The sequence below is a fragment of the Chenopodium album genome, chromosome 24 (genome assembly GCF_948465745.1).
Source record: "Chenopodium album chromosome 24, dcCheAlbu1.1, whole genome shotgun sequence".
Classification (NCBI taxonomy): Eukaryota; Viridiplantae; Streptophyta; class Magnoliopsida; order Caryophyllales; family Amaranthaceae; genus Chenopodium; species Chenopodium album.
Window position 1 is genome coordinate 35951873 of NC_137857.1, and position 27987 is coordinate 35979859.

The 27987-nt window shown below is 34.5% G+C and overlaps 2 protein-coding genes and 1 long non-coding RNA gene across 3 annotated transcripts; 2 read left to right on the plus strand and 1 right to left on the minus strand.

Annotated features, from left to right (window-relative positions):
- The first annotated feature begins 3549 nt into the window (after positions 1-3549).
- LOC145610993 ((3S,6E)-nerolidol synthase 1-like) lies at positions 3550-9983 on the plus strand. The gene is made up of 7 exons (XM_081666242.1): positions 3550-3807; positions 3904-4168; positions 5620-6022; positions 8354-8572; positions 8826-8964; positions 9193-9444; positions 9660-9983. Exons 1-7 carry the CDS (start codon positions 3550-3552, stop codon positions 9981-9983), a joined length of 1860 nt encoding a protein of 619 aa, XP_081522368.1.
- A 2338-nt stretch (positions 9984-12321) lies between these two features.
- LOC145610994 ((3S,6E)-nerolidol synthase 1-like) lies at positions 12322-27976 on the plus strand. Its single transcript, XM_081666243.1, has 7 exons — positions 12322-12579; positions 13239-13500; positions 13720-14122; positions 24878-25096; positions 26640-26778; positions 27096-27344; positions 27701-27976. Exons 1-7 carry the CDS (start codon positions 12322-12324, stop codon positions 27974-27976), a joined length of 1806 nt encoding a protein of 601 aa, XP_081522369.1.
- On the minus strand, positions 18848-20517 carry LOC145610260 (uncharacterized). Its single transcript, XR_014106258.1, has 3 exons — positions 20379-20517; positions 19939-20108; positions 18848-18972 (listed from the first exon to the last, which is right to left on the minus strand). It is a non-coding gene; the product is annotated as an uncharacterized LOC145610260 (long non-coding RNA).
- Positions 27977-27987: the final 11 nt, after the last annotated feature.

The window sequence follows — 27987 nt, forward strand, 5'->3', positions numbered from 1 at the left end:
GGCAGACGGCTGTTCGCCTAGCCTCATCAGCCGCAGCTGCCAGTCCAGTGGCTGGACATTGGTATATGCCGCCTGACCTCCGAATGGGGGTGGCTGCATAAACTAGAGGCCATATTGCCCATACTGCGCCTGGGGTGCGTATGGCATAGACTCTATCATGAGTTGAGGTTCGGTGTTGACGGATTTACCGCCTGCCCGACTCTCATGCAAGGATATGGAGTTCCTTGCAAAAGCTTCCTTGAAGCTGTCTGGAAAGCTTGAGGTAGAAGCTGACTCAGACTGTTGCTGTCTCCTTCGATTGATGACTTGTCTAGCATCGAAGGTAGACGCCTTGTTGGCCTCCGGCTAGGGTTGCCGGGGCTGCCTTTGGGGCATCAGAATCTTGGACCTGTCAAGTTTTGCGGCTGCCTTCTCCTTTGGATGAGGAGTTGGCTGCCTGTCCTTGACCGGCTTCTTCTTCTTCCCATCATTGGGAGTCTTTTTAGCCGGCGGACTCTTACTAGAGCCAGCCTTGTTGTTGATCATCTTCTTAATTTCACCCTTGAAGGAGTTCATGAATTTCATGAGCTCGTTCCGGGTGACTGGAGCCTCTTCTCTAGCCTTTCGGGTTTCCCCGTCTGACCTCCCAGTGGGCCGCCTGCTTGGACCCGCCTGGTCTAGATTTCGCTCCAGTTGATCTCTGGAACGAATGGATTTAGAGATGAGGGAGCCATCTTTGGTTATGTAGGTCTCCACATCATTGTCCTCTTCTTTCTCCTCCTCAGTGAATACCTCTGGCTGAGGTTGAGGCGGAGGTTGAGGGATTTCAAAACCTTCCGGTTGAATAACCGGCTGCAAGTCCTCTTGGTTACCCGCCTGAGTAACCGGACGTAGAGAAGTAGAATTAAGAATTGGTACAGAATTTTAAACCATCTTGAGGTACTCTCCCCACAGACGGCGCCAAATGTTTTGGGTGTTTTTGTCCCTTGGGAGAGTTACAACTCGAAGATTGCTGGCTCTGTACCTGCAAAATCAACGAAGACACCGGTTGGGTGGTGCTCCGCCTCCAACGCTCAAGTTACTAACTTGAAGGAGAATAAAAAGTGCGGAAATTTAGGTGGGGATCTGCTTGGATTCCAAGCTCAGGAGTTCTCTGATGAGAGAGAAAGTAGGATGTAATAAATGATAGTAAATTTCTCAATCCCCCCCAATTTGGGGAATATCTCCCTATTTATAGGGTCATTGGTAAAAGTGCCCCTCCCTAGGTCATTCTGACGTAGGACTGATGGGCTGCGCCGCCAAATAGCGGAGTTTGGGGAATTGGGCCCTTGAAGGCCGCAATTCTACGAGAATATCTGGAGAGGCCACGTGTCAGCTGGAGATTGGTCAAGGATGACCTGCCAGCCTCTGACACATGGCACCTCCTCATTGGTCCACTTGTCTAGGGTAAAAATTCCCTAAACAGAAGTGGTTAGTTCTTAATTAGTGCCTTAATGGCATGAATTAATTTCCTAATAAAAATAGCATCCTAGGTCTATTTAGTAGTTAGAAGTTTGTATTGTAACCGTATTTAATTGCTATGTGTTTATTTAATTTGCCTAGCTTTACAACAAATTAGCCATGTGTACTTCTACTATCATCTCTATCAGTTATCTATACTTAGTATTTAAAAACACAAACCATAATTTTTCAAATGACACATGTCATCACAAGTCACTCAATACCACATATGACACATGTCACCCCTTTTAATCTTTTTGTTTAAGTCTTAATGTATTCCATAACTTGCAAATTCAATTAAGAAAATGAAGTGTTTCATTTCCATCATAATAAAATAAAGTTGAACCAATTAATATGCTTCACATAAACATATGAATTGAATTATATAAAAATTGTCTTTTTAATTCCTAAACTTAAAACATAACTTAAAACAATATGTCATTTCATATCCTACAATCTTCATGTATATATACGTAACTAAATTTCATTATCTTTTTCCATTGATCTACCCTCATTCTTTTTTCCCTTTTAGTTTTAGCAATGAAACAATTACTTCGTATTTCATATCAAAAGTTTCAACTATTGAAAAACATACCTACATATGAAATAACTTAGGTAAGAACCCGTGCATCGAACGGGCCAAAAGGCTAGTTCAATGTAAAATCATAGTACCATAGAGCGGTAAATTAATCATACTGATTAATGCTCACTTCATCACCATACCTAATAATGGTCAAAAGGGATGTGTAATAGTGAAAAAAAAAAAAAAAAAAAATCTAGATGGTGCGATTATGTAAATAGTACTTTATATATGTACTACATACCAATGGTTTAAAAAATAAATGTACTACATACCAATAATGATACTATGTAATATGTAAGAACTATGTTTTTGATAGTATATACTCGTTAAAGGATACCCTTAACATTTAATGGTTCAAATAAAATGACCGGGTAAAATTGGTATAAACCACCTTTTTTGTCCGACTTTTTTGAAAAAACCATCTTTCAAGTTTTTTTTTTTTTTTTTAACTAAACCACCTTTTAAGTACCTAAATTTTTTATTGCACCACCCCTATTTCAAATCTAACATATTGCATCTCAACCATCCACTTCCAAATCATCAACCATAGCAAATCTTTCCCTTCCATCTCAACCATCAACTTCAATTACCTCTACTTAGGTTTTGAGAATAACAAATACTACAATTTAATTTTTCAAGCAAAATTAGGTTTGGTTTTTTAGAGCTTTACTCAATTTAGTCATGCATATATATAAAGGGGAGGGTCAAATGTTTTTAGAGGTGAAAAAAATACATGATTTAGGGACGAAAGTCACAAATTGTAGGCCCCTTTGACGTCTTAGTTAATTTTTTCGTCATAATTTGAAATAGGGGTGGCGCAATTAAAAATTTAGGTACTTAAAAGGAGGTTTAATTAGAAAAAAAAAACTTAAAAGGTGGTTTTTTCAAAAAAGTCGGACATAAAAGGTGGTTTATACCAATTTTACCAAATGACCATGATATACTTACAAAAATATCATGGGTATATATATGTTGTACGACCAGTTAAGACTCTTCAGTAACTACAACCAAGCTGTACAATAACTGTACCAAGTTAAGTTTGGTCTAGTATAAAGGAAAGCATGTACCTTCCAATTCACTTGTTCAATCTCTAATAGTGACAATTTGGAGGGTAAGATTCCCTTACCTTCTCCAAACTCTCCCAAATTGTCTAGTCCGCTAACGTTATAGTCTGGTAGGGTCCTTCATCTTACCTCAAAAAAAAAAAGTTGCACTGTAGCTATACGTACCTTTGTATTGCCAAATTCATTTTCCACATGGCTCCAACTCTCAAGCAAGGGTACCACGAGATATTAGAAAACTAAAGTTTATTAGTTTTGCTAATCTAGTACGATCAATTATTAGCTTTCCAATCAATAAATATTAAAGAGGAACTAGGCCAACCATATCGCTTCTATAATGCCTGCATAACCATAGGTTATAAGATCGATCACGTTATAAATATCATAGTTAGTTGTTGGAAGTACGAAGAAAGACAACTCCACACTATGGTTGCTTATGGTGCACTTCCGCTCAACGTGTTTCCTTTGTCGTCGTTCCTCACGAACAAGGATACTCGAATATCCATGGATACTTCGTCTGTTGTCATCTCTACTAATAATTCAATGAGAAATATTAGTAATATAAAAAATAAGGGATTCAAAAAAGATATTCGTTGTATTGTGCATGCCATTTCAAAGGACAGCTTCGTCGATGATCAAATCTCCTCTACAGTTGAGTCTTCATTTAATACATATTTAACGCATGTATGTTTAGTACGTACTTCCTTTGTTTGTTTGATCTTATTTATTATAGTGAAAATGAGCCTAGTGTTTATAGTCAAATTGATTTTCTTTTTTCAGGATGAAACTCAGGTTGAAGAGTTGGTGAAGAAGATAAAGAAAATAATGGCAAATAAAAAATATGGTGATGTAGAAAAATTGGTTATAATTGATGCTATACAACGAATAGGTCTTGAATATTATTTTCGAGATGAAATCGGTGCTACTTTAGAAAAGCATTATTATTTATATTATAGTACAATCGGAGAAGGTACTGATGATAATCTTCATGATCTAGCTCTTCGCTTTCGCCTGTTGAGACAACAAGGATATCATGTATCTTCAGGTATTTAATTTTTATTTCTATTGTTTATTTTTTTATTTTTTTAAAGATAAGGTAAATATTAAAAAAGGTTATAACGAATTTAATCTCGTACGTATGTAGTGGGGGGTTTTGGATCAAAGAGTAAAGAGGGTTAAGGTTTAAACTTTCAACCTTTAGTTAAAAATATACTTCGTATTAACTAAAAATTTTACAATGTCATTCTTCAAAAAGGACACCACAATATGTTGACATGGCGAAATCTAATTGGTCCGTATTTGGTATTTCGGATTTTCTTTTGAATTATTTTTAATGTCCATAATGTATTAAAATTGTATTTATATTATGTATGCTTTATAATACAGAAGAAATACATGTATAAACTATAAAATCAATTTTTATAATATCAATAAATTTTCAAAAACAACATATAATTAAAAATCACAATTAAAACTAAAAAAAAATCACAAAATAAAAAAAAAATTCAGCACTGTTCAATGTTCATCATTGTTCATCCCAATACCCAAAATCATTGTAAATGTATTCCAAATTTCCAATACCCCTTGCACTAAAAACACACAAAGTATCTGACGAACAACCAGAAACAATAATGGAAGACTGATTTGCTGCCGGCGAAGAAGAACGAGTGTCAAAACTATTGCCTAAAAACCGCCTGCAAACTATACAAAATTCTCCCAAGAAAATCGACCTTCCTGAAATTGACCAAAACCGGTCCTAAAACCATCGCCAAACAGTCCAATTATGCAACGCCAAGAAGCCTATGTTGTTGCCTGAAAACTACCGCCTGAAACCTCTGTAGATTCGTCTGAAAATCGCTACCCTAAAACTTCACCATGAATCGAGATAAACGCACCCAAAATACGCTTCAAACCGCTTGAAAATTCGCCATAATCTTGAGCCACTTCCGTGGTCCCTTCGCCGGATTTATGTACGACGGAAAAGCAGCCGGAACCTACACCTTAATTGCCCAGAATTGCACGGGAGAGAGATCATTAAAAAAATTTGCCGATGAAGAACCATGAATAACATATTTGATTTTCCAAATTTTAATTATAATTTGATTTTTGGAAATGATTTTCTAAAAATAAAAATAGATTAATTATATACAGTATTTTGTAAAAAATTACTTGTATTTATAATTATACATACATTATAATACATTTTGATCTTTTAAAATAAAGGGAAAATTGACCAACCATAACATGCCACATCAGCATGACATGGTGTCATTTTTTGAAAAATGACACAGTAGAAACATCCTTATTAACTAAACTATTGTGACAAGTTGACAGCCTTTTGTATGCTAGCTATGACAACCACTTTTATTTTTTATTTTTATTTTTAATTATTTTTTGACATTTATATATATATATATATTGCGCACAAATCAAATATACTATGTAACCAAATTATGTCGCTAGCTTGTCTTATCCATTTTTTAATCCCCGATGTAGATGCTTTGGCAAAATTCAAGGACGAAAATGGGAATTTTAATCAAGAACTTGCAAAAGACATAAAAGGGTTGATGAGTCTATTTGAAGCGTCTCAATTTCGCACTAGAAGTGACTATATCCTTGATGACGCAAATAACTTTAGTCGCAAACTATTGAAGGCCTCGTTGAAGAAGGTTGAACAATATGATGGTATGGTAATAGGAAACACACTTCGTTATCCATATCATAAAAGCTTGCCAAGACTAATGACAAAAATGTCTCTTCCTTGTTTCAAATCATCCCTAATGTTTCTCCACGATTCCAGTCATATCAACGATTGGATAAACGAGGTACACGATCTAGCAAGAATCGACATCAACTTGGTTCAAATCTCACAACAATTGGAACTAACTCAAGTTTCCAGGTATATAATATACTTCGTATATCATAAAGTAGTACATGTATATATGACTTATATGTCTAATATCTAGTATAAGGTACATACCATAAATATACAAGGTACATGCCTATATTTTAAAGGAAAAATTGCCCGGAATAATCTGACCTTTGCCCCATCTGCCCATAATAATCCCACCTTTCGATTATTTTTAAATAATCCGACCTTTATACCTCTCCCGCTTTAAATAGTCCCAACCGGTCATCTAACTTGCTATTACAAGTTACCAAACACGTGTTAGCCTATAATTGGTCAAAAAATTAAAATAAAAAAAAAATTTAAAATATCCCAAACCCAGATTCCGGCAACCCCAGCCATCGGCCCCTACCCAACTTCGGCCACCATCTCTTCCCGATTCCGGCTAACGCGTCTCTCACTCTCCTTGTTTCCGGCTAACTCGACCCAACACTAGCCCGTCAAACCACCAAAAAAACATCTACTGCCGCTGCTCCTTCGCAAACGCACCACCCACAAACCCAACCACTCTCACCGTAGCAAACACTCCCCGCACATTCTAGACATGGCTGCAACAACACATCAAATGAACCCACAACCACAATTAGTCGCCACCCACCATAGTTGCACCAACAATCGCCGGCGGCAGACACCACAAATCAGCCGCTTCAAACGCCTACTAATCAGCCTTAAATTCACAAAATCATCAGAACGGCCACTCCTAGGGGAGAGTGATGGTTTTGGTGGGATAAAAGTGAGTCAAGGAGGTGATTTCAGTTAATGGGTTGGGTATGGAAGGAGGTTTCGGTGGTGGGTCTGCCGGAGAAGATGGATGTGGTTTTTTTTTTTTTTTTTAAATAATTTTTCCAATAATTTTTATTTTTATTAATTTTTCTTTTTTTAAATTTTTTTAACCATCAACGAGGCGACACGTGTGCAAACAATTCCAAATCACAAATGGTGACCTATTTAGCCGGTTGCAAGTCACCCGGGACCATTGGGAGCGGATTAGATATAAAAGTCGGATTATTTAAAAATAATCGAAAGGTGGGATTATTATGGGCGGATGAGGCAAAGGTCGGATTATTCCGGGCAATTTTTCCTTTTAAATTTTTTAAATATATATACACATATATATGTATGTATATATGTATATGTATATATGTATATATATATGTATATATTGTATATATATGTATATGTATATATGTATGTATAAATGTATATATATATATATATGTATATATATACATATATGTAATATATAAAAGTAAGTTTGGTGAAAATTTTAAATTAAATTTTATCAGATTTTAGGCAAAAGTTGAAGCGATGATTTAATTGAGACTAGAATATTTTTTTACAACAATCAGAACCTTAATAAAAGATTAATATAAGTTCTATACTAGGTAGTACTAAGTTTAAAATAAGTTAATATACCCTTGTATATTATATATTGACTTGTTATAAGAGCATAAACAAACAATGAATTTGATTATTGTGCTTATCAGCTTATATATGCTACATTATTTAAGTGCAAATTAGTTGATGCACACCTAGTTAATTAACAATCTATATGTTCTTTAGGGTTGAGTGATAGTAGATATTTTATTTAATTTAAACTATATGTTCTTTTTTTTTTATTGATTATGTTAACAACTACTTTTTAGGTTATCATTTTTGTGAAAAACTATTTTTACTTCAAAATTAGTGAACAGTACAATTGTCTTTATTAAGTTTTTGTTTTGGTATCACTACCATGCACTTGATGGAGACTGTCAAAATTTTGTCATGCACTCATGCCCCATATGACTTACAAAAATAAAGTACAGCTGATATATGGATGTATGTTATGAAAAAAAACAAAGTCTCATTTATAAATGAGCTGAGAAGGATGAGAATGAACAACGTTACTGTTAATTAAGGCCAAGTGCATAACCTTTGAACCATATACGTAAAGTTATTCGAAACCAATATCTTTTGAACTTCGTGGGCATATATGTTTCGTCGAGCTAGAATCAATATGACAATATATATGCTACTATGCATATGTGGTCCAAAGAAAAAAACATAAATGATAAACGAGTACAATAAATATGCATTTTAAAGTTCTTTCTATTTTGACTTTTTTTTTTTTAAAAAAAAAAAATATTTAATTCCAGCGAGACAATCAGTTTTCAAACAAGAAAAACTGTTAGATCAATGAAGGGGTATGCAATGTGTAGTGTAGTAATAAACTAAGATTTTCATTTATTTGCCATGAAAGTAAAGTGAATTTTTTATTTATTTTTTCTTAGTGATTTACCATGTTTATCTAATTACAGAACAAATTGTGGATTTTGCTAGATGGGTAAACGAGCTTAATTTGGTGAAGGAATTGCACTTTGCAAGAATTGAGCCATTAAAGTGGTATATGTGGTCAATGGGAATTCTTCCTGGGCTCGCTATGTCCGAAGAGAGATTAGAGCTTACAAAAGCAATATCATTTATCTACATGATTGACGACATATTTGATGGTTATGGAACGTACGATGAGCTTTATCTATTCACAGAAGCCATTAACAGGTACTCCGATCCATATGCATGAATAATGTAAAACTGACTCGACTTGAATAATTTAATTCAACTTCAAACTTTACCTACTAACCTACCTTAAAAAGGTGATCCAATTTTGATTAAATATAGATTTAAAATTTTAAAAAATTAAACCTAGTGTACTTTGCAATAATTAAACTTTCTTCATGTTGTAAGGCATTATTATTATTGTTGTTGTACATTGTTGATCATACTATTTACTATTTGTTAATATTGCGTACAGATGGGAATCCGCTGATGTTACACAATTACCCTGTTGCATGAAAGTTTGCTTCAAGTCTCTTTTGGAGACCACAAATGATTTTAGCTCCAAAATTCAAACAAAGCATGGATGGAACCCACAACAATGCTTACGAAAATTGGTACAATTCAATTACCTAGCTAAATAGCTTAGCTTGGCCAATATTATCAATGGATGGTTAAGCAATAATAATCCCCATGTCGCATTTTCACATTAATAGTTCAATTATAATATCAACGTGACACATGCATAATTTTGAACAAATTAATAGGATGATTGTTATATTCAGATTTAATTGCCAAATTATTAATTTAAACTATGCTATTAAGTCTATTTTATAATGATGTAGTGGGCAGAGCAATGCAATGCGTACTTTATTGAGTTGAATTGGAGTATTGACAAGTACTCACCTAACCCTAAGGAGTATCTAAACAACGGGATAGTTAGTTCGGGAACCCATGTAGTTATGGCACACGCATTTTTTCTTCTCGGCAATAAAGAAATCAACAAGAAGAGTTTGGAAGAGTTGAGTAGCCTTCCTTCAATCATATCTTCTACGGCCACCATTCTTCGCCTCTGGAATGATACAGGGAACCATATGGTATGCACACTAAGCTAGTTTCTTGCTTTAACACGATAAAATTCCTAAGTGGCTTTTTCGTCCCTTGTTTGTCTTTCAATTGATAAAATACACTCTTTTATTATGAGACACTTAATTTAGTTACGTAACATTCTTGTACATAACCGAAAAATATCCCCGTTTATTTGAGACCAAATGCAAATTTATTTAAATTTTTCGAGATGTGATTTTTGCAGGATAGGACTCCAAATGGTGAAGATGGTTCCTACGTAGATTGGTACATGAAAGAACATAAAATAAGCTCATATGATATTGCGAGGAAGCATGTTAGTCAAAAGATTTCGGATGCATGGAAGTGTCTCAATATGGAGTACATGTCGTCTACGTCTCCATCCTCAAAAGACTTCAAGGCAGCCTGCCTTAATTTAGCGAGGTTGGTTCCCATTATGTATAGCCAGGATGACAGTCATCATCTTCAATTCATGGTGGAACCCAAAAAATTGTTGCAGCATGACGAAATTTACTCTAGATGCCCACTTGATTCAAAAAATCCTCGTTAAAAATATTAGATGGGGCAAGTAAAATAAGACTACTACGGAGTAATAAAATAAATTAAAGGACTTCCTAAAAATAACAAATGGATTGTTTTGTTCAAAAGGGCACATCATTGTAAAGTCAAAAACAATTTGACTTGCGTCGTGGTGATCATCCACATTTTAATTTGTTTTAGCTTGGACCGAATTATCTACGACTAAAATTGGAGTTTTAAAACTAATTGGCTTATTATGTATGTTGTAAGATAATTGAATAATCATGTTGATTGTTGATAGATATAAATTGATTTTTTTTTCCATCATTTTTTTCTTGCAAAAAAAGGGAAATTTGGGTTTAACAATTTCTCTTTCGTTAGTTTATTAGAGTACTCTCCGTTTCAAAGTTTTATTTTATTTAACTAGCATTCATAATTATCAATTGTTTTTCTACCACTTTATGAATTTCGTCTTAAAAGTATTGATCACGACTCATAGTAATTAACCTTTTTTATATGCATATATTTAATGCAATTTTGCTGATAAAAGCTTTTTTTTTTTTTTTTTTTTATCCCAAAAATTCTTATATGTGGCTAGCCATTATAAGGGTTCCCTTGTGAGTGGTATAGAGGTTACCTGGTCAATGTTCAGGGGTTATTTCACTCGAGTTATTGGGGTTATTTTAATTTGTCAGTGTTATAAGGATTATTCAATTAGTGTTAAAAGGGTTACTCGGTCACTATTTTAGGGATTACTTTGTTGTTTTATAAGCGGCCACACGGTGCGGCTAGCCACACACAAGACAGGCTGGTTACTTTGTTCTTTACAAGCAGCCACACGGTGTAGCCAACCGCACATAAGAGGAGTTGTGCGTCTAATGTGCGGCTGGCCACACCTTGTGACCGCTTATAAAAGCTAAGAACAAAGTAATAACCCCTATAAAACTCACCGAGTAACCTCAATAATACTGATTGACTAAGGGTTTGTTCACATTTACTGAACTGGAGAACTGAACTACTGATTGGAGCTGAACTGAACTAAATAGAGCTAAAATGAATATTTTATGAGAGAAGGAAATTAGGAGCTGAAGTGAACTGAACTGAACTGAATTGAAATTAAGCTGAAGTGAACAGGCCCTAAGTAACCCCTATTACACTGACCAAGTAACCCCTATAACACTAACAAATTGTCTTGGGTAATATTAAATTAAACACCAACCAAGTAACCTAACCTCTATAACACTGATAATATATATACCCCCTTCGCCCCTTAATACTAAGTCTCTTTCTATCATTTATAACTCACATAATATAATAGAGAAAGAGACTTTTAATTTAGGGACGGAAGGAGTAGTAAATTGGGTTTAAACAAAAAATTTTGCACAAAATTAATGGAATGAAGTGGTTAGTTGTTAATTAGTGCCTTAATGGCATGTATTAATTTCCTAATAAAAATAGCATCTTAGATCTATTTAGTAGTTAGAAGTTTGTATTGTAACCGTATTTAATTGCTAGTTTCATTTATCACTTGAGTCTATTTTTTAAATTGCCTAGCTTTACAACAAATAAGCCATGGGTACTTCTACTATCATCTCTGTTAGTTATTCAATGTAAATCATAGGTACCATAGAGCGGGGTAAATTAATCATACTGATTAAGTGATTAATGCTCACTTCATCACCATACCTAATAATGGTCAAAAGGGATGTACTTGTATAACAGTGAATAAAAATCTAAATGGTCAAAAGGGATGTACTTGTATGTAAATAGTACTTTATATATGTACTACATACCAGTGGTTTTAAAAAAAATGTACTACATACCAATAATGATACTATGTAATATGTAAGAACTATGTTTGTAATAGTATATACTCGTAAAGGATACCCTTAACATTTAATGGTTAACATAAAATGACCATTATATACTTACAAAAATATCATGGGTATATTTTTTGTACGATAAGTTAAGATTCATCAATAACTTCTAACCTTTTCAATCTCTATTAGTTACGATCAGGGGGGGTAAGATTCTCTTACCTTCTCTAGACTCTCTTTAATTGTCTAGTCCGCTAACATAATAGTCTGGTAGGACCCTTCATCTTACCCTAAAAAAAAAAAAAAAAAAAATTGTTACACTACAGCTGTACGTACCTTTGTATTGCCAAAAGCATATTAGAAATCTTAAGTTTATTAGTTTAGCTAATTAAGGACGATCATTTATAAGCTTTTCAATCAATAAATATTAAAGAGGAACTAGGCCAACCATATCGCTTCTATAATGCCTGCATAACCATAGGTTATAAGATCGATCACGTTATAAATATCATAGTTAGTTGTTGGAAGTACGAAGAAAGACAACTCCACACTATGGTTGCTTATGGTGCACTTCCGCTCAACGTGTTTCCTTTGTCGTCGTTCCTCACGAACAAGGATACTCGAATATCCATGGATGCTTCGTCTGTTGTCATCTCTACTAATAATTCAATGAGAAATATGAGTAATATAAAAAATAAGGGATTCAAAAAAGATATTCGTTGTATTGTGCATGCCATTTCAAAGGACAGCTTCGTCGATGATCAAATCTCCTCTACAGTTGAGTCTTCATTTAATACATATTTAACGCATGTATGTTTAGTACTTCCTTTGTTTGTTTATTTCATTTGTGTTTTTACACAATTTTATACACACATACTGCACATTTTATACTTCATCAAGACATAATTGGTACGGTACTTTGAAAAAAAAAATGGATATTGAGAATCTTACACAAATACGTTTTTTCTTATATAGAAAATTAAAAAAACCTATTTCATTAAATTTTCTATTTTGTCAAACCGAAGATTTCAAATAAAAAAGAACGATTGGTCGGTTTATTTTCTTCAATTTCTAGCTATGTATGTATTGTAGTACACTTGCTTAGCTTGCAACATTTTTTGTTTTTGCTTATCCATTAGGGGAATACATTCTACATAAATTAGGGTGAATTGATTGTCCTATTAAAGTAGATTTTAGAGGGCAAAATATTTTGCCGTCTTTGATCAGAATTTATTGCCTTCTTTGATCATTAATTAACAAAGAGGACGGAAGATTGTAGTTGCCGCCCTTCGAAACTTATTGGGCGACTTGAGGGCGATTTTAAAAATCTCCCTCTTTGCTTAATAAGGCAAAATTTGCACCTAAGTAATCACCCTTTTTTATCTTATTTATTATAGTGAAAATGGATATATTTTTGCCTAGTGTTTATGACGTATATAGTTAAATATTCAATCATTTTCTTTTTTCAGGATGAAAGTCAGCTTGAAGAGTTGGTGAAAAAAATTAAGAAAATAATGGCAAGCAAAAAATATGGTGATATAGAAAAATTGGTTATAATTGATGCTATACAACGAATAGGTCTTGAATATTATTTTCGAGATGAAATCGGTGCTACTTTAGAAAAGCATTATTATTTATATTATAGTACAATCGGAGAAGGTATTGATAATCTTCATGATCTAGCTCTTCGCTTTCGCCTGTTGAGTCAACAAGGATACTATGTATCTTCAGGTATTTAATTAATTTAATTTTATATATAGGATCAAGGTTTAAACTATTGTGACAACCTTTTGTATGCTAGCTTTTCATCTCTATACGATCTTCTTCTTTTTTTTTTTTTTGTTTTTTTTGTTTTTTTTGTTCTTATATATATTGCGCACAAATCAAATATACTACGTAACCAAATTATATCGCTAGCTTATCTTATCCATTTTTTAATCCCCAATGTAGATGCTTTGGCAAAATTCAAGGATGAAAATGGGAATTTTAATCAAGAACTTGCAAAAGACATAAAAGGGTTGATGAGTCTATTTGAAGCGTCTCAATTTAGCACTAGAAGTGACTATATCCTTGATGACGCAAATAAATTTAGTCGCAAACTATTGAAGGCCTCATTGAAGAATGTTGAACAATATGATGGTATGGTAATAGGAAACACACTTCGTTATCCATGTCATAAAAGCTTGCCAAGACTAATGGCCAAAAATTTTCTTCCTTATTTCAAATCATCCCTAATGTTTCTCCACGATTCCAATCATATCAACGATTGGATAAACGAGGTACACGATCTAGCAAGAATCGACGTCAACTTGGCTCAAATCTCACAACAATTGGAACTAACTCAAGTTTCGAGGTATGATACATAATTAAATATCATAAATTAGATGTATGTCTAATATCTATAAGGGGAAATGATTTTGGCACACCCCCAATTGATTTTGGCACACCCTTATGTGAGAGCACAGTTTTCTATGCTCTTCTCACATAGGGGTGTGCCAAAATCAATAAATGGTGTGCCAAAATCAATTTCCATCTATAAGGTACGTAGCATTATAATACAAGGTACATGCCCAAATTTTTAAAAATAAAGCAAAAGTTGAAGTGATGATTTGATTGAGACTATAATATTATTTCACAACAATCAGAACGTTAATAAAATAGTACAATTAGGGTCTGTTCACTTCAGCTTAATTTCTATTCAGTTCAACTCTAATCAGTTTAGTTCAGTTCAACTCCTAATTTCCTTCTCTCATAGAGTAAAATATTCATTTCATCTCTCTTCAGTTCAGTTCAGTTCAGCTCCAATCAGTTCAGTTCAGCTCAATTCAGTAAATGTGAACAAACCCTAAATAATAGGAAATATAATACTACCTCCGTTACAGGTTATGTGCAACGATTTGACATAAAGCAAAGAGGGAAAATGTCTGATCGTTGCACATAACTTGTAACGGAGGTAGTATATATATATAGATAATTTTGAAGAGCATATAATATTAAATAATTGATTAACCAATGTAAGTATCATTTAAGATGAATGTAACTTCTACTAAGTTTAAAATAAGTTAATACCCTTAGCTTGTATATAATATAATGACTTGTGATTACTAATTTGAGCATAAACAAACAATGAAATTTGATTTTTGTGCATATATATGTGCTGCATTTAAGTGCAAATTAGTCGATGCATACCCAGTTAATTAAACAATCTATGTTCTTTAGTTATGTTCTTTTGACTATTCAATGGCTACATAAAAAATGTAGCCATTGTAACTACTTTTAATCTCAACCGTTTAATTTTTAAATATTTATATTTGACTTCTAAATTATAAATATTTAAAAATTTATTTATTTAAAAAAAAATAAAAAAAACTGAAAACATAACCGCTTGTCTCGCTACCATTGATGCAGTTCCAAGCATTCAACCTTCAGCCTAAATCTCATTTAAAAAGGTATATGGAGGAGCAATTATCATGGATTGGATTAGATTAAAGTATGACCAATTTAAATCAATGGAAAATTGGTGACTAACCTTGAAAAAAAGAATACAATTAAATTTTATAGATTGGATAGTTTTATATGAACTACATGGATAATATACCGTTCATAATATTTAATTATTGCTCTACATAATTCTTCCTTTCATCCTTGCACTAGTTAATTGATGGATTTCATGTTAATTAAGTGGATTATTTTGTTATTCATACTTTTTTTTTTGGAGAAAATCATCAATGGAGTAGTTTACTGTGTAAAGAATTAAGGAAAACAATTAAAGATATTTAATTTTTTAGGTATTTTTATGGTCAACTTAAATCAACGGTCCGAATTTACATAATGATAATCAAGGGTGAAGATTTCATTTTTGTGGTGACTACAATTTCATTGTAGCCATTGCAAAACTGTCCTCTTTTTTTATTGATAGGAAATTATGTTAACAACCACTCCTGTTGAGTACTTATAAGTTAAATTATTAATTTTGTGAATAACTATTTTTTACTTCAAAATTTGTGAGCAATTGCCTTTATTAAGTTTTTGTTTTGGTATCACTACCATGCATTTGATGGAGACCGTCAAAATTTTGTCATGGCCCATTGGCCCATATGAATTTATAGAAATAAATAAAGTACAGCAAATATCAACGTATGTTATGAAAGAAAAGGCACATTTATAAATGAGCTGTGAAGGATGAGAATGAAGAATGTTACTGTTAATCAAGGCCAAATGCATAACTAATGAGATTAGCACTATAATTATCTCCTAATACTAATTACTGTTAGCTGCCAAGTCAGAATATCAAGGAATAATTTTCTGTTAGCTTATTTTGTCTGATTCCTATAACGGTTTTCTTAGGTGCAATGCATGAATGATTAGCTGTAATAAGTTATTATTAGATTCCCTTATAAGGGGGTACCTTGTAATCTCTCAGCTCAAGCAATCTAATCACAATCCTTATCTCTCTAAATTCTCTTCTCTCTAACTCTCTGTGAATCCTCTACATTGAATATGATTGCATAATCAATTTATTTTACTCATCATGGTATCAGAGCATTCAATGTAGTGCTGGATTCTGATATTTCTTCTCGATTCTAAAAATCTCTTCTCTTCTTAATTCTGCTTCTCTTCATCCTTCTTCTACTCATTCTTCTCTTCATTCTTCCTTCTTTTCTTCTATTCTTCTATTCTTTGCAATGGCTGGAGGACGTATTTCCTTCCAGGATATGTTAAATCCTCTTTTTCTTCATCCTTTCTGATAGTGCAACATCTGTTCAAGTGGATAAACTTCAGGGATCCACTGATTACAGATCATGGAGAAGATCAATGGAGATTAATCTCTCATCAAAACGTAAGCTGGGATTTGTTCTGGGAACTGTGCTCAAGTCAACTGATGATGAAATCAAGGCTGAGCTCTGGAATACATGCAATGACATGGTAATTGCCTGGATCACAAATAATCTATCTCCTACTGTAAAAAAATCTGTTATGTTTATGACATCTGCTAAGGAAATATGGTTGAATCTGGAAAAAAGGTTCTCATTAACTAATGGTTCTAGAAAATATAAGCTTAGCAGGGAATTATTTGAAACAAAACAAGATTCTATGCCTGTGAATGAATATTATACTTGTATGAATGCTATTTGGGAAGAGCTAGACTCTATGAATATGCTTCCTATTGTTACTGATCCCACCCCTGAGGTTAGAAATCTGCTAAGTGCTATTGAATCACAAAGAGAAGAAGCTAAGCTTTTCCAGTTTTTAAATGGTCTTGATGATATATATAATGCTCAGAGAAGTCATCTGTTACTTCAGACACCTCTCCCTTCTGTAGAGACAGCAGCTGTTGCTCTACAGCAGGAGGAAGCTCAGAGAGAGCTGCTGAGTACAAACAAGTCTAGTCATGACACCATGGCTCTCTACAGCAAATCTAACAGTTCAAACAGAGTCCCTGTATGCTCTGCTTGTGGTCTGAAAGGTCACAAAAGTGATGTCTGCTGGACTGTGGTTGGTTACCCTTCCTGGCATTCAAAATATAACAGTACAACTCCTGCAAATAGACCCTATGCTGGTGCTCAGCAAAAGTGGAAACCAGGGGTGAGACCTGGTAGATCTGGTAGCATTAAGATGGCTGCTACAGCTCAGTCAAGTGCTGATGGTGCAGGTCTGCTGTTCACACCTCAGCAGCTTGAACAATTAGCCAAACTAATGCCCAAGCTCATGCCTCAACCCAAGGGCTCTGAGACAGATGAAGAACTGGATCATTTCTCAGGAATGATCTCATGTAATGTGACTGTAAGCTCAGAAGAATGGATTATAGATTCTAGGGCTTCAGATCACATGACACCTCATTTACACTTGCTGGATAAATCTAGCAGAGTGCTAACAAATGAGAAAATCAATCTCCCTACAGCTGAGAAAGCTGCAATTTCTCATACAGGGACTATATCTCTTGATCTTGGCCTCAAACTGAAAAATGTCCTTTGTGTACCAACATTCAAGCATAATTTGCTGTCAGTTCAGAAATTGATTTCCTATAATCAGTGTCAGGTACAATTCTTTCACTAGTGGAAAAAATCCTATCCGTATAGGGCAAAAGCAGCCCATCCGTAACGGGCAACGGCCGTTACGTATGCTGCCGTTACGGATAGCAAATGTTATTTGTAACGGGCACTTATCCGTTACAAATAACGGATAGCAAATGTTATTTGTCACTTGTTTGTCCGTTACAAATAATTGGGTTATTTGTAACGGACAATTGAAATGCCCGTTACAAATAACGAGGTTATTTGTAACAGGCATCCAAATGTCCGTTACGAATAACGGGGTTATTCAAAACGGAACATGTTCTGCCCGTTACGAATACCTACTTATTTGTAACAGGCTTAAAATCTGCCCGTTACAAATAGTGTGTGATCTGATTAAAAAAAAATCCAGCAAATGCTGGATTGCTTTGCACACTATTTTATGAATTAATGAGAGATATTTATATTTTATACAAATATAGTATACAATTATTATACAATCAACTACAGTAGTAACTAAAACTTAAAAAACCACTAAAGCAAATCTCAATTGTAACAATAATAAAACAAGTTTAATACTAGTATAAGAGTTAAATGATGATCCTCTAAATTAGTGTTGAATAATTTACATCTTCCACCATCTTTTCCGAGTTACTGCAATTTTATTCTTAATTCCGATGCTGTCTTCCACCATTCCAATGTTGTCTTTCACCATTTTTGTTCACTTCCTCTATGGCATAATTTGCCCATCTTAATTTTGTAGATACCATCATATCAAACCCCAATTTCAGGTGCATAGTTAGAGCGCTTCTCCTTAAAAGATCTGTATGATGTTTAAACCACATGTCATTTCTATAATTAGGAGTAAAAACCATCATAACCAAACCAACATATAGCAGCATAACAAAGATCATGTGCTCTTAACTGAAGATAGCTTTCAAGAAACTAGATAAAACTCAAGCATCGTGTATAACTACAAAGAGCTTTGTAGACCTAGATGCTAAATAAATCTTCTAAGCTAAGCTCATACAATAGAATTAACTATCAAGTACTGGTAATTTACCTAACAACACGAACAGGGTATCCTAGTCTGCAACTCAATATAGGCGCTTCATTTCCACTAGTAAATGTCTGATCATGTGTCTGATACTTGCTTGTACGCTTATTTCCACTCAAATCACGACCCCCTCTGTGATTCAAGATTCACGAATTGATAAGAGAACATATCATCAAATGGCATAACAAATGACCACAAGCAAATTTTGGGACAGGCAGGCAGGCAAAAAAGAGATTCTAAGTTTTTTTAGATATTTTGCTCAGAACATACTGGAAAAAAACATCTAAATTTTACCCTCATCATAAGCAATATCATACGGAATCAAATTATCCAACACAACCATAAATAGCAGCAATGCACAACAATTCAGAAACATAACACACCGAAAAAACCCAGTAAATTAGCAAATAACCCAAATCAAGACTAGATAGAATTTGTGAAGCTAATTATAATCCCCACCAAAACAACTAATCACTAGGCATAGCCTCGTAGAGTCGTAATTTTAGGGTGGTGTTAATTTCGAACAAATCTTAACTGAAGACTAAATAGAATTTACTCAACCAAAAATGAAATATAATCCAGTCTTCATTTAATTGCTCCAACAGACAAATTCACATCCTAGCGTCCAATGAACCAAATTTTTTTCTATCATAGCTCGTAGTAGATTGCAGCCACCTTGATTCACAGGGCAAGAGCCACAGGTGACCTTACTAAACTAATGTACATACTCAAATATCTAACCAAATACTATAATAAGAAAAGATAAGGTTTTGCTTTATATCTTAATATACATATAAATATTACCCATATTTAGCTACTGACAGTGTAGAACACATTGGAAGATCTAATCTTTGTCTCAATTACAACACAAACCATCATCCAAGATCTCTTCTCTTTCAAAATTCCCACAAATCATACCAAATTCGCACAAAATCAAAACATCAAACAAAAAAATAAATTATATCAATTACGCACACCAATTTAGACAAACAATACACCTAAAACCCATATATTATCAAACAACCCAAATCAAGAAAATGAACCAAACCAAGAAAAAAAAAACACAATTATAAAATGAATGAAAAAAAATTGACTTACAATGATTATTTTCACAAACCAAAATAGCAGGTAGATCCCAAAGCGCAGCCATATTCAAAGCCTCAAACAATTGTGCTTGATTAGCAGCACCATCACCATACAAAGCAAAACTTAAAGTATCTTCCTTATTATACTTCTGAGCAAAAAGCCAATCCAACACTCAACGGAACCTGTGCACCAACAGTTCCATGACCGTAATTATTAATGCAAACTGACAATTAATTAATTGTAGGAAATCAACCATGTACTTAATTAAAACCCCTAAATTTTACCCACAAAAACAATGACGAAAAAACACGATTATACCACAGCAAACCCGGAATTCAACACAAATAACAGCAAAAAATTACAGAAAAAAGGCATAAAACAAAGAAATTATTATAATTGAAATGAAATAAAAGCAAAATCTAGAATGCAAGTAGAGAGAGAAAGAGACCTACAGTGATTGGAGGTTCAGGGAGTTGCATACAGAAAGAGCACTTGATATTCTTGCCAAGAATATTCATAATTTCATCCTCATCCTTCACCTTCCCATCATCAGTTTCATCGGACCCAACCCCACCCAAAAGCTGTTGACGCTTCTTCGCCTTTTTGGGCTCAGACAATCTCTCATCGGCCTCGATCTCCCTATTCTTCTTGAGCAATTCGCTAGCAGGCCCCGCGACAACCGCCGAGAAACAACAGCAGCATTCTTCGAGGGAGCACAAATCACTCGATCTCCCTAATTTATTCGCTATTTTCGGCGATTAATCGACGAACAAAGTTATTAATACAGGGTTTTGCAGAGATCTGGAAATAAATCAAAGTGAAGAAGAAGGAGAAATGAGCAGTGTTGACTACTGAGTAGAGGAGAGTGAGTGATTTGAGGAGAGAGAAAGAGAAGAGGAGTGAGGAAGAAGAGGAGTGAGGAAAGAGAGAGTGAGTGATTTGAGGAGAGAGAAAGATAAGAGGAGTGAGGAAGAAATGCGACTGGGGAAGTGGGAACAGCTAGAATAAGGTTTTAAACCCTAGAGAGGTATTTAGTTGTAACGAGCATTATATTTGTCCGATACAAATAATAACTATTCGTAACGGGCATTTATCTGCCCGTTACAATTATCAATTATTCGTAACGGACATTTGTTTGCCCGTTACAAATAAGTTTTTCCGTAACGATCAAATATTTTGCCCGTTACAATTACACTTTTCGTAACGGATTTTATCATGCCCGTTACAAATAGGGTGTTACAAATGACAATTTTTCCACTAGTGTTTCCTACACACTGTGTAATTATTGACACTAACACTCAGAGTGTTAAAGGCAGGGGTGAGATGAGAAATGGTCTATACTATCTTGTTAATTCTCTGACAAAGTCTGAAGATCAAAATTCTAGCTCAATGTTTGAAGTGAGTGCCATGAAATCTGCAAAGCAGGCTGAAAACTCTCTTTCTCTATGGCATAATAGGCTGGGCCATGCTTCTATTGCCAAATTGAAGAACATTTCTTGTGTTAAACCTTACACATCACAACCTCTTCAAGTGTGTGTTTCATGTCCCATGGCAAAGTTTACCAAACTTCCCTACACTTTGAGTGAATCTCATGCTGAGTCTTCCTTTGATCTGATTCATATGGATATATGAGGTCCATACAAAGTCAGCACTAAGGGAAAATACAGACACTTCTTGACAATTGTTGATGATCATAGCAGGAATACATGGGTGTATATCTGCGTCAATTTAAATCTGAATCTCTGAGCACCCTTGAATCATTCTATAACTATGCTCATACACACTTTGGGAAATCTATCAAGGTTATAAGATCTGATAATGCTCTAGAATTTCATGATGGACCTTGTTAGAAATTTTTTGCCAAAATGGGAATTATTCATCAGACATCTTGTGTGAAAAGACCTCAACAAAATGCAAGAGTTGAGAGGAAGCACATAAATGTGCTTGAAATGTCAAGAGCTCTGAGACTTCATGCAGGGCTGCCTCTGTCATATTGGGGTGAGTGTGTATTGACAGCTGTTCACCTCACTAACAGGATTCCAACACCTATTCTTGATAACAAAACACCATATGAGTGTTTGCATCTCAAAGTGTCTGATTATAGTCACTTAAAGGTGTTTGGATGTATGGCATTTGCTTACAATCCAGATCATATCAGTGACAAATTTGAACCTAGAGGTGTCCCATGTGTATTTCTAGGGTATCCTGCTACACAAAAAGGATACAGGCTGCAAAATTTGATCACAAAACAATATTTTGTGTCTAAAGATGTCCTGTTCCATGAACACATCTTTCCCTTTCACAAAAATTCCCAGAATTCTTATATGCAACCTATACCCACACCTTCCCTCACCAATATTATTGATGATTTTCCTGTCTATGAAAACACCTCAGATGATGAAATCTCACCACCATCAACTCCCTTAACAGTTCATTCACCTAGCTCTAATGATTCTCAACACACCAACTCCACAAATTCCAGCTCACCTTTCATACCATCTCCACACTCTTCTAGTTCCCCTCAAAATGATCCTGTTCCTTCCCCTCCACCTTTAAGGAAATCATCCAGACCTCACAAAGACCCTACCTGGCACAAAGACTATGTGATTCCTGTCAAAACCACACATATTTCTAATTTTGCAGAAACCATTGTCAAATCTGATTTTTCCTGTTTTATGTCAATTCTGACTAAAGAAAGTGATCCTGTTTATTTCAAGGATGCTGTGAAACATTCTCACTGGGTTACAGCAATGAATAAAGAGCTGGAAGCTCTAGACCAGAATGACACTTGGGAAATCACTCAGCTCCCTCCTGGTAAAACAGCAATTGGCTGTAAATGGTTGTACAAAACCAAGTATAACCCAGATGGCTCTATTGAGAGACACAAATCCAGGCTTGTCATACTTGGCTGCAGACAGCAATTTGGTGTGGACTATTCTGAGACTTTTGCTCCAGTTGCCAAAATGACCATTGTGAGAACCTTACTAGCAATGGCTGCAAAGGAACAATGGAATGCAATTCAAATGGATGTGACAAATGCATTTCTTCATGGTGATCTCATGGAAAAAGTATACATGAAACTTCCTAAAGGGTATACTGGTTTGGGTTGCAGAATTCAGCAAACTGAAGATTCTAGTCTGATTCCAGTTGCTGAACCTTCTCTGGTCTGCAAATTAAACAAAGCCTTATATGGCCTTAAACAAGCACCAAGACAATGGTTCCACAAACTATCTCACACTCTTCTGCAGCTGAGCTTCACTCAATCCAAATCTGATTACAGTTTGTTCTTTAGAGTCAATGACTCCTCTATCACTATAATCCTTGTTTATGTTGATGATCTACTGATTTGTGGCAACAATCAAGCTGATATTGACAATCTCAAGTCCATGTTATCTTCTGCTTTTCATATGAAGGATTTGGGACAAGTGAGATACTTTCTTGGGATTGAAATTGACAGAACAAAGGCTGGTTTCTTTCTCTCTCAGAAGAAATACACTAGTGATATACTCAGAGAATTTGGTATGACTCACTCCAAACCTCTGCAACTACCCATGGACAGTCATACAAAATTAACCCCAAACAAGGGTGTTTTGCTTCCAGATCCTACTTCTTATCAGAAATTAGTTGGAAAACTAATTTATCTCACTATTACTAGGCCTGATATTGCATATTCAGTGCACATTTTGACTCAATTCATGCAACATCCTACAGCAGTTCATATGCAAGCTGCAAAAAGATTGCTGAGGTATCTTGTGGGTACCATCTCTCGAGGCATACTTCTTGCTACAAATTCTGCTGCTACTCTGACTGCCTATTGTGACAGTGATTGGGCTGGTTGTCCATTCTCTAGGAAGTCCACAACTGGTTACTGCATCTTCTTTGGCAATTCTCCAATTTCTTGGAAAGTCAAGAAACAAGCTGTCACTGCAAGATCATCTGCTGAGGCTGAATACAGGGCTATGGCCTTGACAACTTGTGAAGTTACTTGGTTGACTGCTTTGCTCAAAGACCTAGGTCTTAACAGGTTACCTCCAACAATTCTGAAGTGTGATAGCCAAGCTGCTTTAGCAATTGCAGCTAACCCAGTTCTACATGAACGCACTAAACATGTTGAGATTGATTGTCACTTTGTGTGTGATCATGTTAAAAATGGCACAATCAAACCAGTCAAGGTGTCCTCATCTGATCAAATTGCTGATATCCTGACCAAGGTGCTTTCTGTCAAGCTTCATAATTCTCATGTGTCCAAGCTGGGAGCTTCTCTTCATCACTCACCAGCTTGAGGGGGAGTAATGAGATTAGCACTATAATTATCTCCTAATACTAATTACTGTTAGCTGCCAAGTCAGAATATCAAGGAATAATTTTCTGTTAGCTTATTTTGTCTGCTTCCTATAAAGGTTTTCTTAGGTGCAATGCATGAATGATTAGCTGTAATAAGTTGTTATTAGATTCCCTTATAAGGGGGTAGCTTGTAATCTCTCAGCTCAAGCAATCTAATCATAATCCTTATCTCTCTAAATTCTCTTCTCTCTAACTCTCTGTGAATCCTCTGCATTGAATATGATTGCATAATCAATTTATTTTACTCATCAATAACCCTTAACCCATTTACATAAAAAGTTTCAAAACCCATAACTTTTGAACTTCGTTGTTCAATAAAAAAAAAAAGTTATTAATGATAAACTCATATGATAATTATATATGCACCTTGAATAGAGAAATAATGTGCATTTTTAAAGTTCTTTTTATTTTAACCCCTTTTTATTTTTATTTTTTTCGAGTGAGACAGTTAATGTCTAAACAAGAAAAAAATTTAGATCAGTGAAGGGGTATGTGTAGTGGAGTAATAAATTAAGATTTTCACTTATTTTGCCAAGAAAGTAAAGTAATTTTTTTTAGTGATTTACCATGTTTATCTAATTACAGAACAAACTGTGTATTTTGCTAGATGGGTAAACGAGCTTAATTTAAAGGAGGAATTGCACTTTGCAAGAATTGAGCCATTAAAGTTTTATATGTGGTCAATGGGAATTCTTCCTGGGCTAGATATGTCCGACGAGAGATTAGAGCTTACAAAAGCAATATCATTTAGCTACATGATTGATGACATATTTGATGGTTATGGAACGTACGATGAACTCTATCTATTCACAGAAGCCATTAATAGGTACGGAGTACTCCATATGCATGAATGTAAAGCTAACTTGATCGACTTGAATAATTTAATCCAGCTTCAAACTTTACCTTAAGCTTGGTGATCTAATTTTGACTGAAACAAGATCTCAATAATTAGGAAATTTTACAAAAACCCAACTTCTATAAGAAACTTTTTGCAAGAAACCACGCACCTCATAAATTTTATTTTTTTTTGCAATGACATACCTGTTAAAAATTTTACTGATAGAAAGTTTTATTTCGGAGAAATAAAGGAGTAAGAGGAGATAGAGGAACTGATAAGTATTGCTCGTAAATTTCTCTTGCATGCCACTCTATATATAGCATGAGTATTCAACTAAGAGTACAATGATTTCATACATATAGACAATATGGGTTCACAAGGGTTGGACTCATATGTGCATTGCAACATCAAATCAATTATTGACATTCACATTGCCTTCTAACAATACCTTTTTTTTTATTATTATTTTTTATTTTTACAATGACACACCTTCATCAATTTTTTTAATTTTGCAATAATGACACACCTTTGGTTGGAAAAGTGGGTTTAACCCTTTTTCCAGCATTTACCTGACTACGCGCGAGGCACGTGACCTCTTAAAACCACTCTCCAACTACGCCAACAATCAGAACTCCACCGAAACCTCCTTACCCACCCCACAGAAACTGTCTTACCCACCCCACCACCACCGAAACCACTCTCTCAGGTGGCGTTCTGGTGGGTGACATATATAGTTGGAAAGTGGTTTTAAGATGTCACGTGTCTTGCACGTGGTTGGGTTAACGCCGGAAAACATGGTCAAACCCGGCCTCTTTTCTGATCGTAGGTGTGACATTGCAAAAAAAAAAAGGACATTTTGTGAAAAACTACCTTAGAAAGCACTTTTTTTGCGAGAAATTACCTAATAAAAAAAATGTTGTAAGAAACTACCATATAAAAGTGTAAATGTTGTAAAAGACTACCATTGGTCGGAAAGTCACTGTTAACTTTCGTTTTCCGGCGTTGCCACATCATGTGCCAATCACGTGACTTTTAATTCACCCTTTCCCTCTTTTTTTGCTTAACTGACACGTGACGTGGTCAAACCCGGAAAATAAAAGTCAACGATGACTTTTTGACCATGGGTAGTCTCTTACAACATTTACCCTTTTATAAGCTAGTTTTTTACAACATTTTTTTTATTAGGTAGTTTTTCGCAAAAAAAAAAAAAAATGTTTTATAAGGTAATTTTTCACAAAATGCCCAAAAAAAATTTGATTAAGATGTGTTATTGCAAAAAAAAAAAAAAAAAAAAAAAAAAAAAAAAAAAGGTGGTTTCATGCAAAAATTTACTTATCAAAGGTGGTTTTTTGCAATATTTCCAATAATTAAACCTAATGTATTTAAAATGGAACATATTTTGCATATATATCATGAATTTTTTTTTGCTATAGTTTAACTTTCTTCAACGTATAATAAGGCATTATTATTATTGTTGTTGTACATTATATTGTTGATCATACTATTTACAATATGTTAATATTGCATACAGATGGGAATCCGCTGATGTTACACAATTACCCTATTGCATGAAAGTTTGCTTCAAGGCTCTTTTGGAGACCACAAATGATTTTAGCTCCAAAATTCAAACAAAGCATGGATGGAACCCACAACAATGCTTACGGAAATTGGTACAATTCAATTACCTAGCTAAATAGCTTGACCAATAATATCAATGGATGCTTGAGCAATAATAATCCCCATATCGCATTTATCACATTAATAGTTTAATTATATTATCTACGTGACACAAGCATATTTTTGAACAAATTAATAGCAAGATGATTCTTATATTCATATTTAATTGCCAAGTTATTAATTCAAACTATGCTATTAAGTCTATATTAATGATGCAGTACAAATTAGTAGTAGGATGATTCTTATATTCCGATTTAATTGCCAGGTTATTAATTCAAAATAAGCTATTAAGTGTATATGAATGATGCAGTGGGCAGAGCAATGCAACGCGTACTTTATTGAGTTGAAATGGAGAGTCGACAAATACTCACCTAGCGCTGAGGAGTATCTAAACAACGGGATAGTTAATTCTGGAGTTCATGTAGTTATGGCACACGCATTTTTCCTTCTCGGCAAAGAAATCAACAAGAAGAGTTTGGAAGAGTTAAGTAGCCTTCCTTCAATTATATCTTCCACGGCCACCATTCTTCGCCTATGGAATGATACAGGGAACCATATGGTATGCACACTAGTTTCTTGCTTTAACACGATAAAATTCCTAAGTGGCTTTTTCGTCCCTTGTTTGTCTTTCAATTGACAAAATACACTCTTTTATTTTGAGACACTTAATTTAGGGCTTGTTCACATTTACTTAATTTCAGTTCAGCTCCAATCAGTTCAGTCTAATTCAGCTCCTAATTTCCCTCTTTCATAAAATTTTCATTTCAGCTTACTTCAGTTCAGTTCAGTTCAGCTCAGTTCAGTAAATGTGAACAGACCTTTAGTTACGTACATTCTTTTACATAACCGAGAATCTCCGTTTATTTGAGACCAAATGCCAATTTAATTAAATTTTTTGAGATATGATTTTCGTAGGATAAGAGTCCAAATGGAGAAGATGGTTCCTACGTAGATTGGTACATGAAAGAACACAAGATAAGCTCATATGATAATGATATCGTGAGGAAGCATGTTAGTCGAAAGATTTCAGATGCATGGAAGTGTCTCAATAAGGAGTACAAGTCGTGTACATCTCCGTTCTCAAATGAGTTCAAGGAAGCCTGCCTTAATTTAGCGAGGACGGTTCAAATTATGTATAGCCAGGATGAGAGTGATCATTTTCAATTCATGGTGGAACACAAAACTTTGTAATCCCATGATGA

Coding starts and splice junctions, on each gene's coding strand:
- LOC145610994 (XM_081666243.1), top strand. CDS start 12,322: ATGGTTGCTTATGGTGCACTTCCGCTCAACGTGTTTCCTTTGTCGTCG. Junction 12,580..13,238: donor TTAATACATATTTAACGCAT/GTATGTTTAGTA, acceptor TTCTTTTTTCAG/GATGAAAGTCAGCTTGAAGA. Junction 25,097..26,639: donor TTCACAGAAGCCATTAATAG/GTACGGAGTACT, acceptor TATTGCATACAG/ATGGGAATCCGCTGATGTTA.
- LOC145610993 (XM_081666242.1), top strand. CDS start 3,550: ATGGTTGCTTATGGTGCACTTCCGCTCAACGTGTTTCCTTTGTCGTCG. Junction 3,808..3,903: donor TTAATACATATTTAACGCAT/GTATGTTTAGTA, acceptor TTCTTTTTTCAG/GATGAAACTCAGGTTGAAGA. Junction 9,445..9,659: donor ATGATACAGGGAACCATATG/GTATGCACACTA, acceptor TGATTTTTGCAG/GATAGGACTCCAAATGGTGA.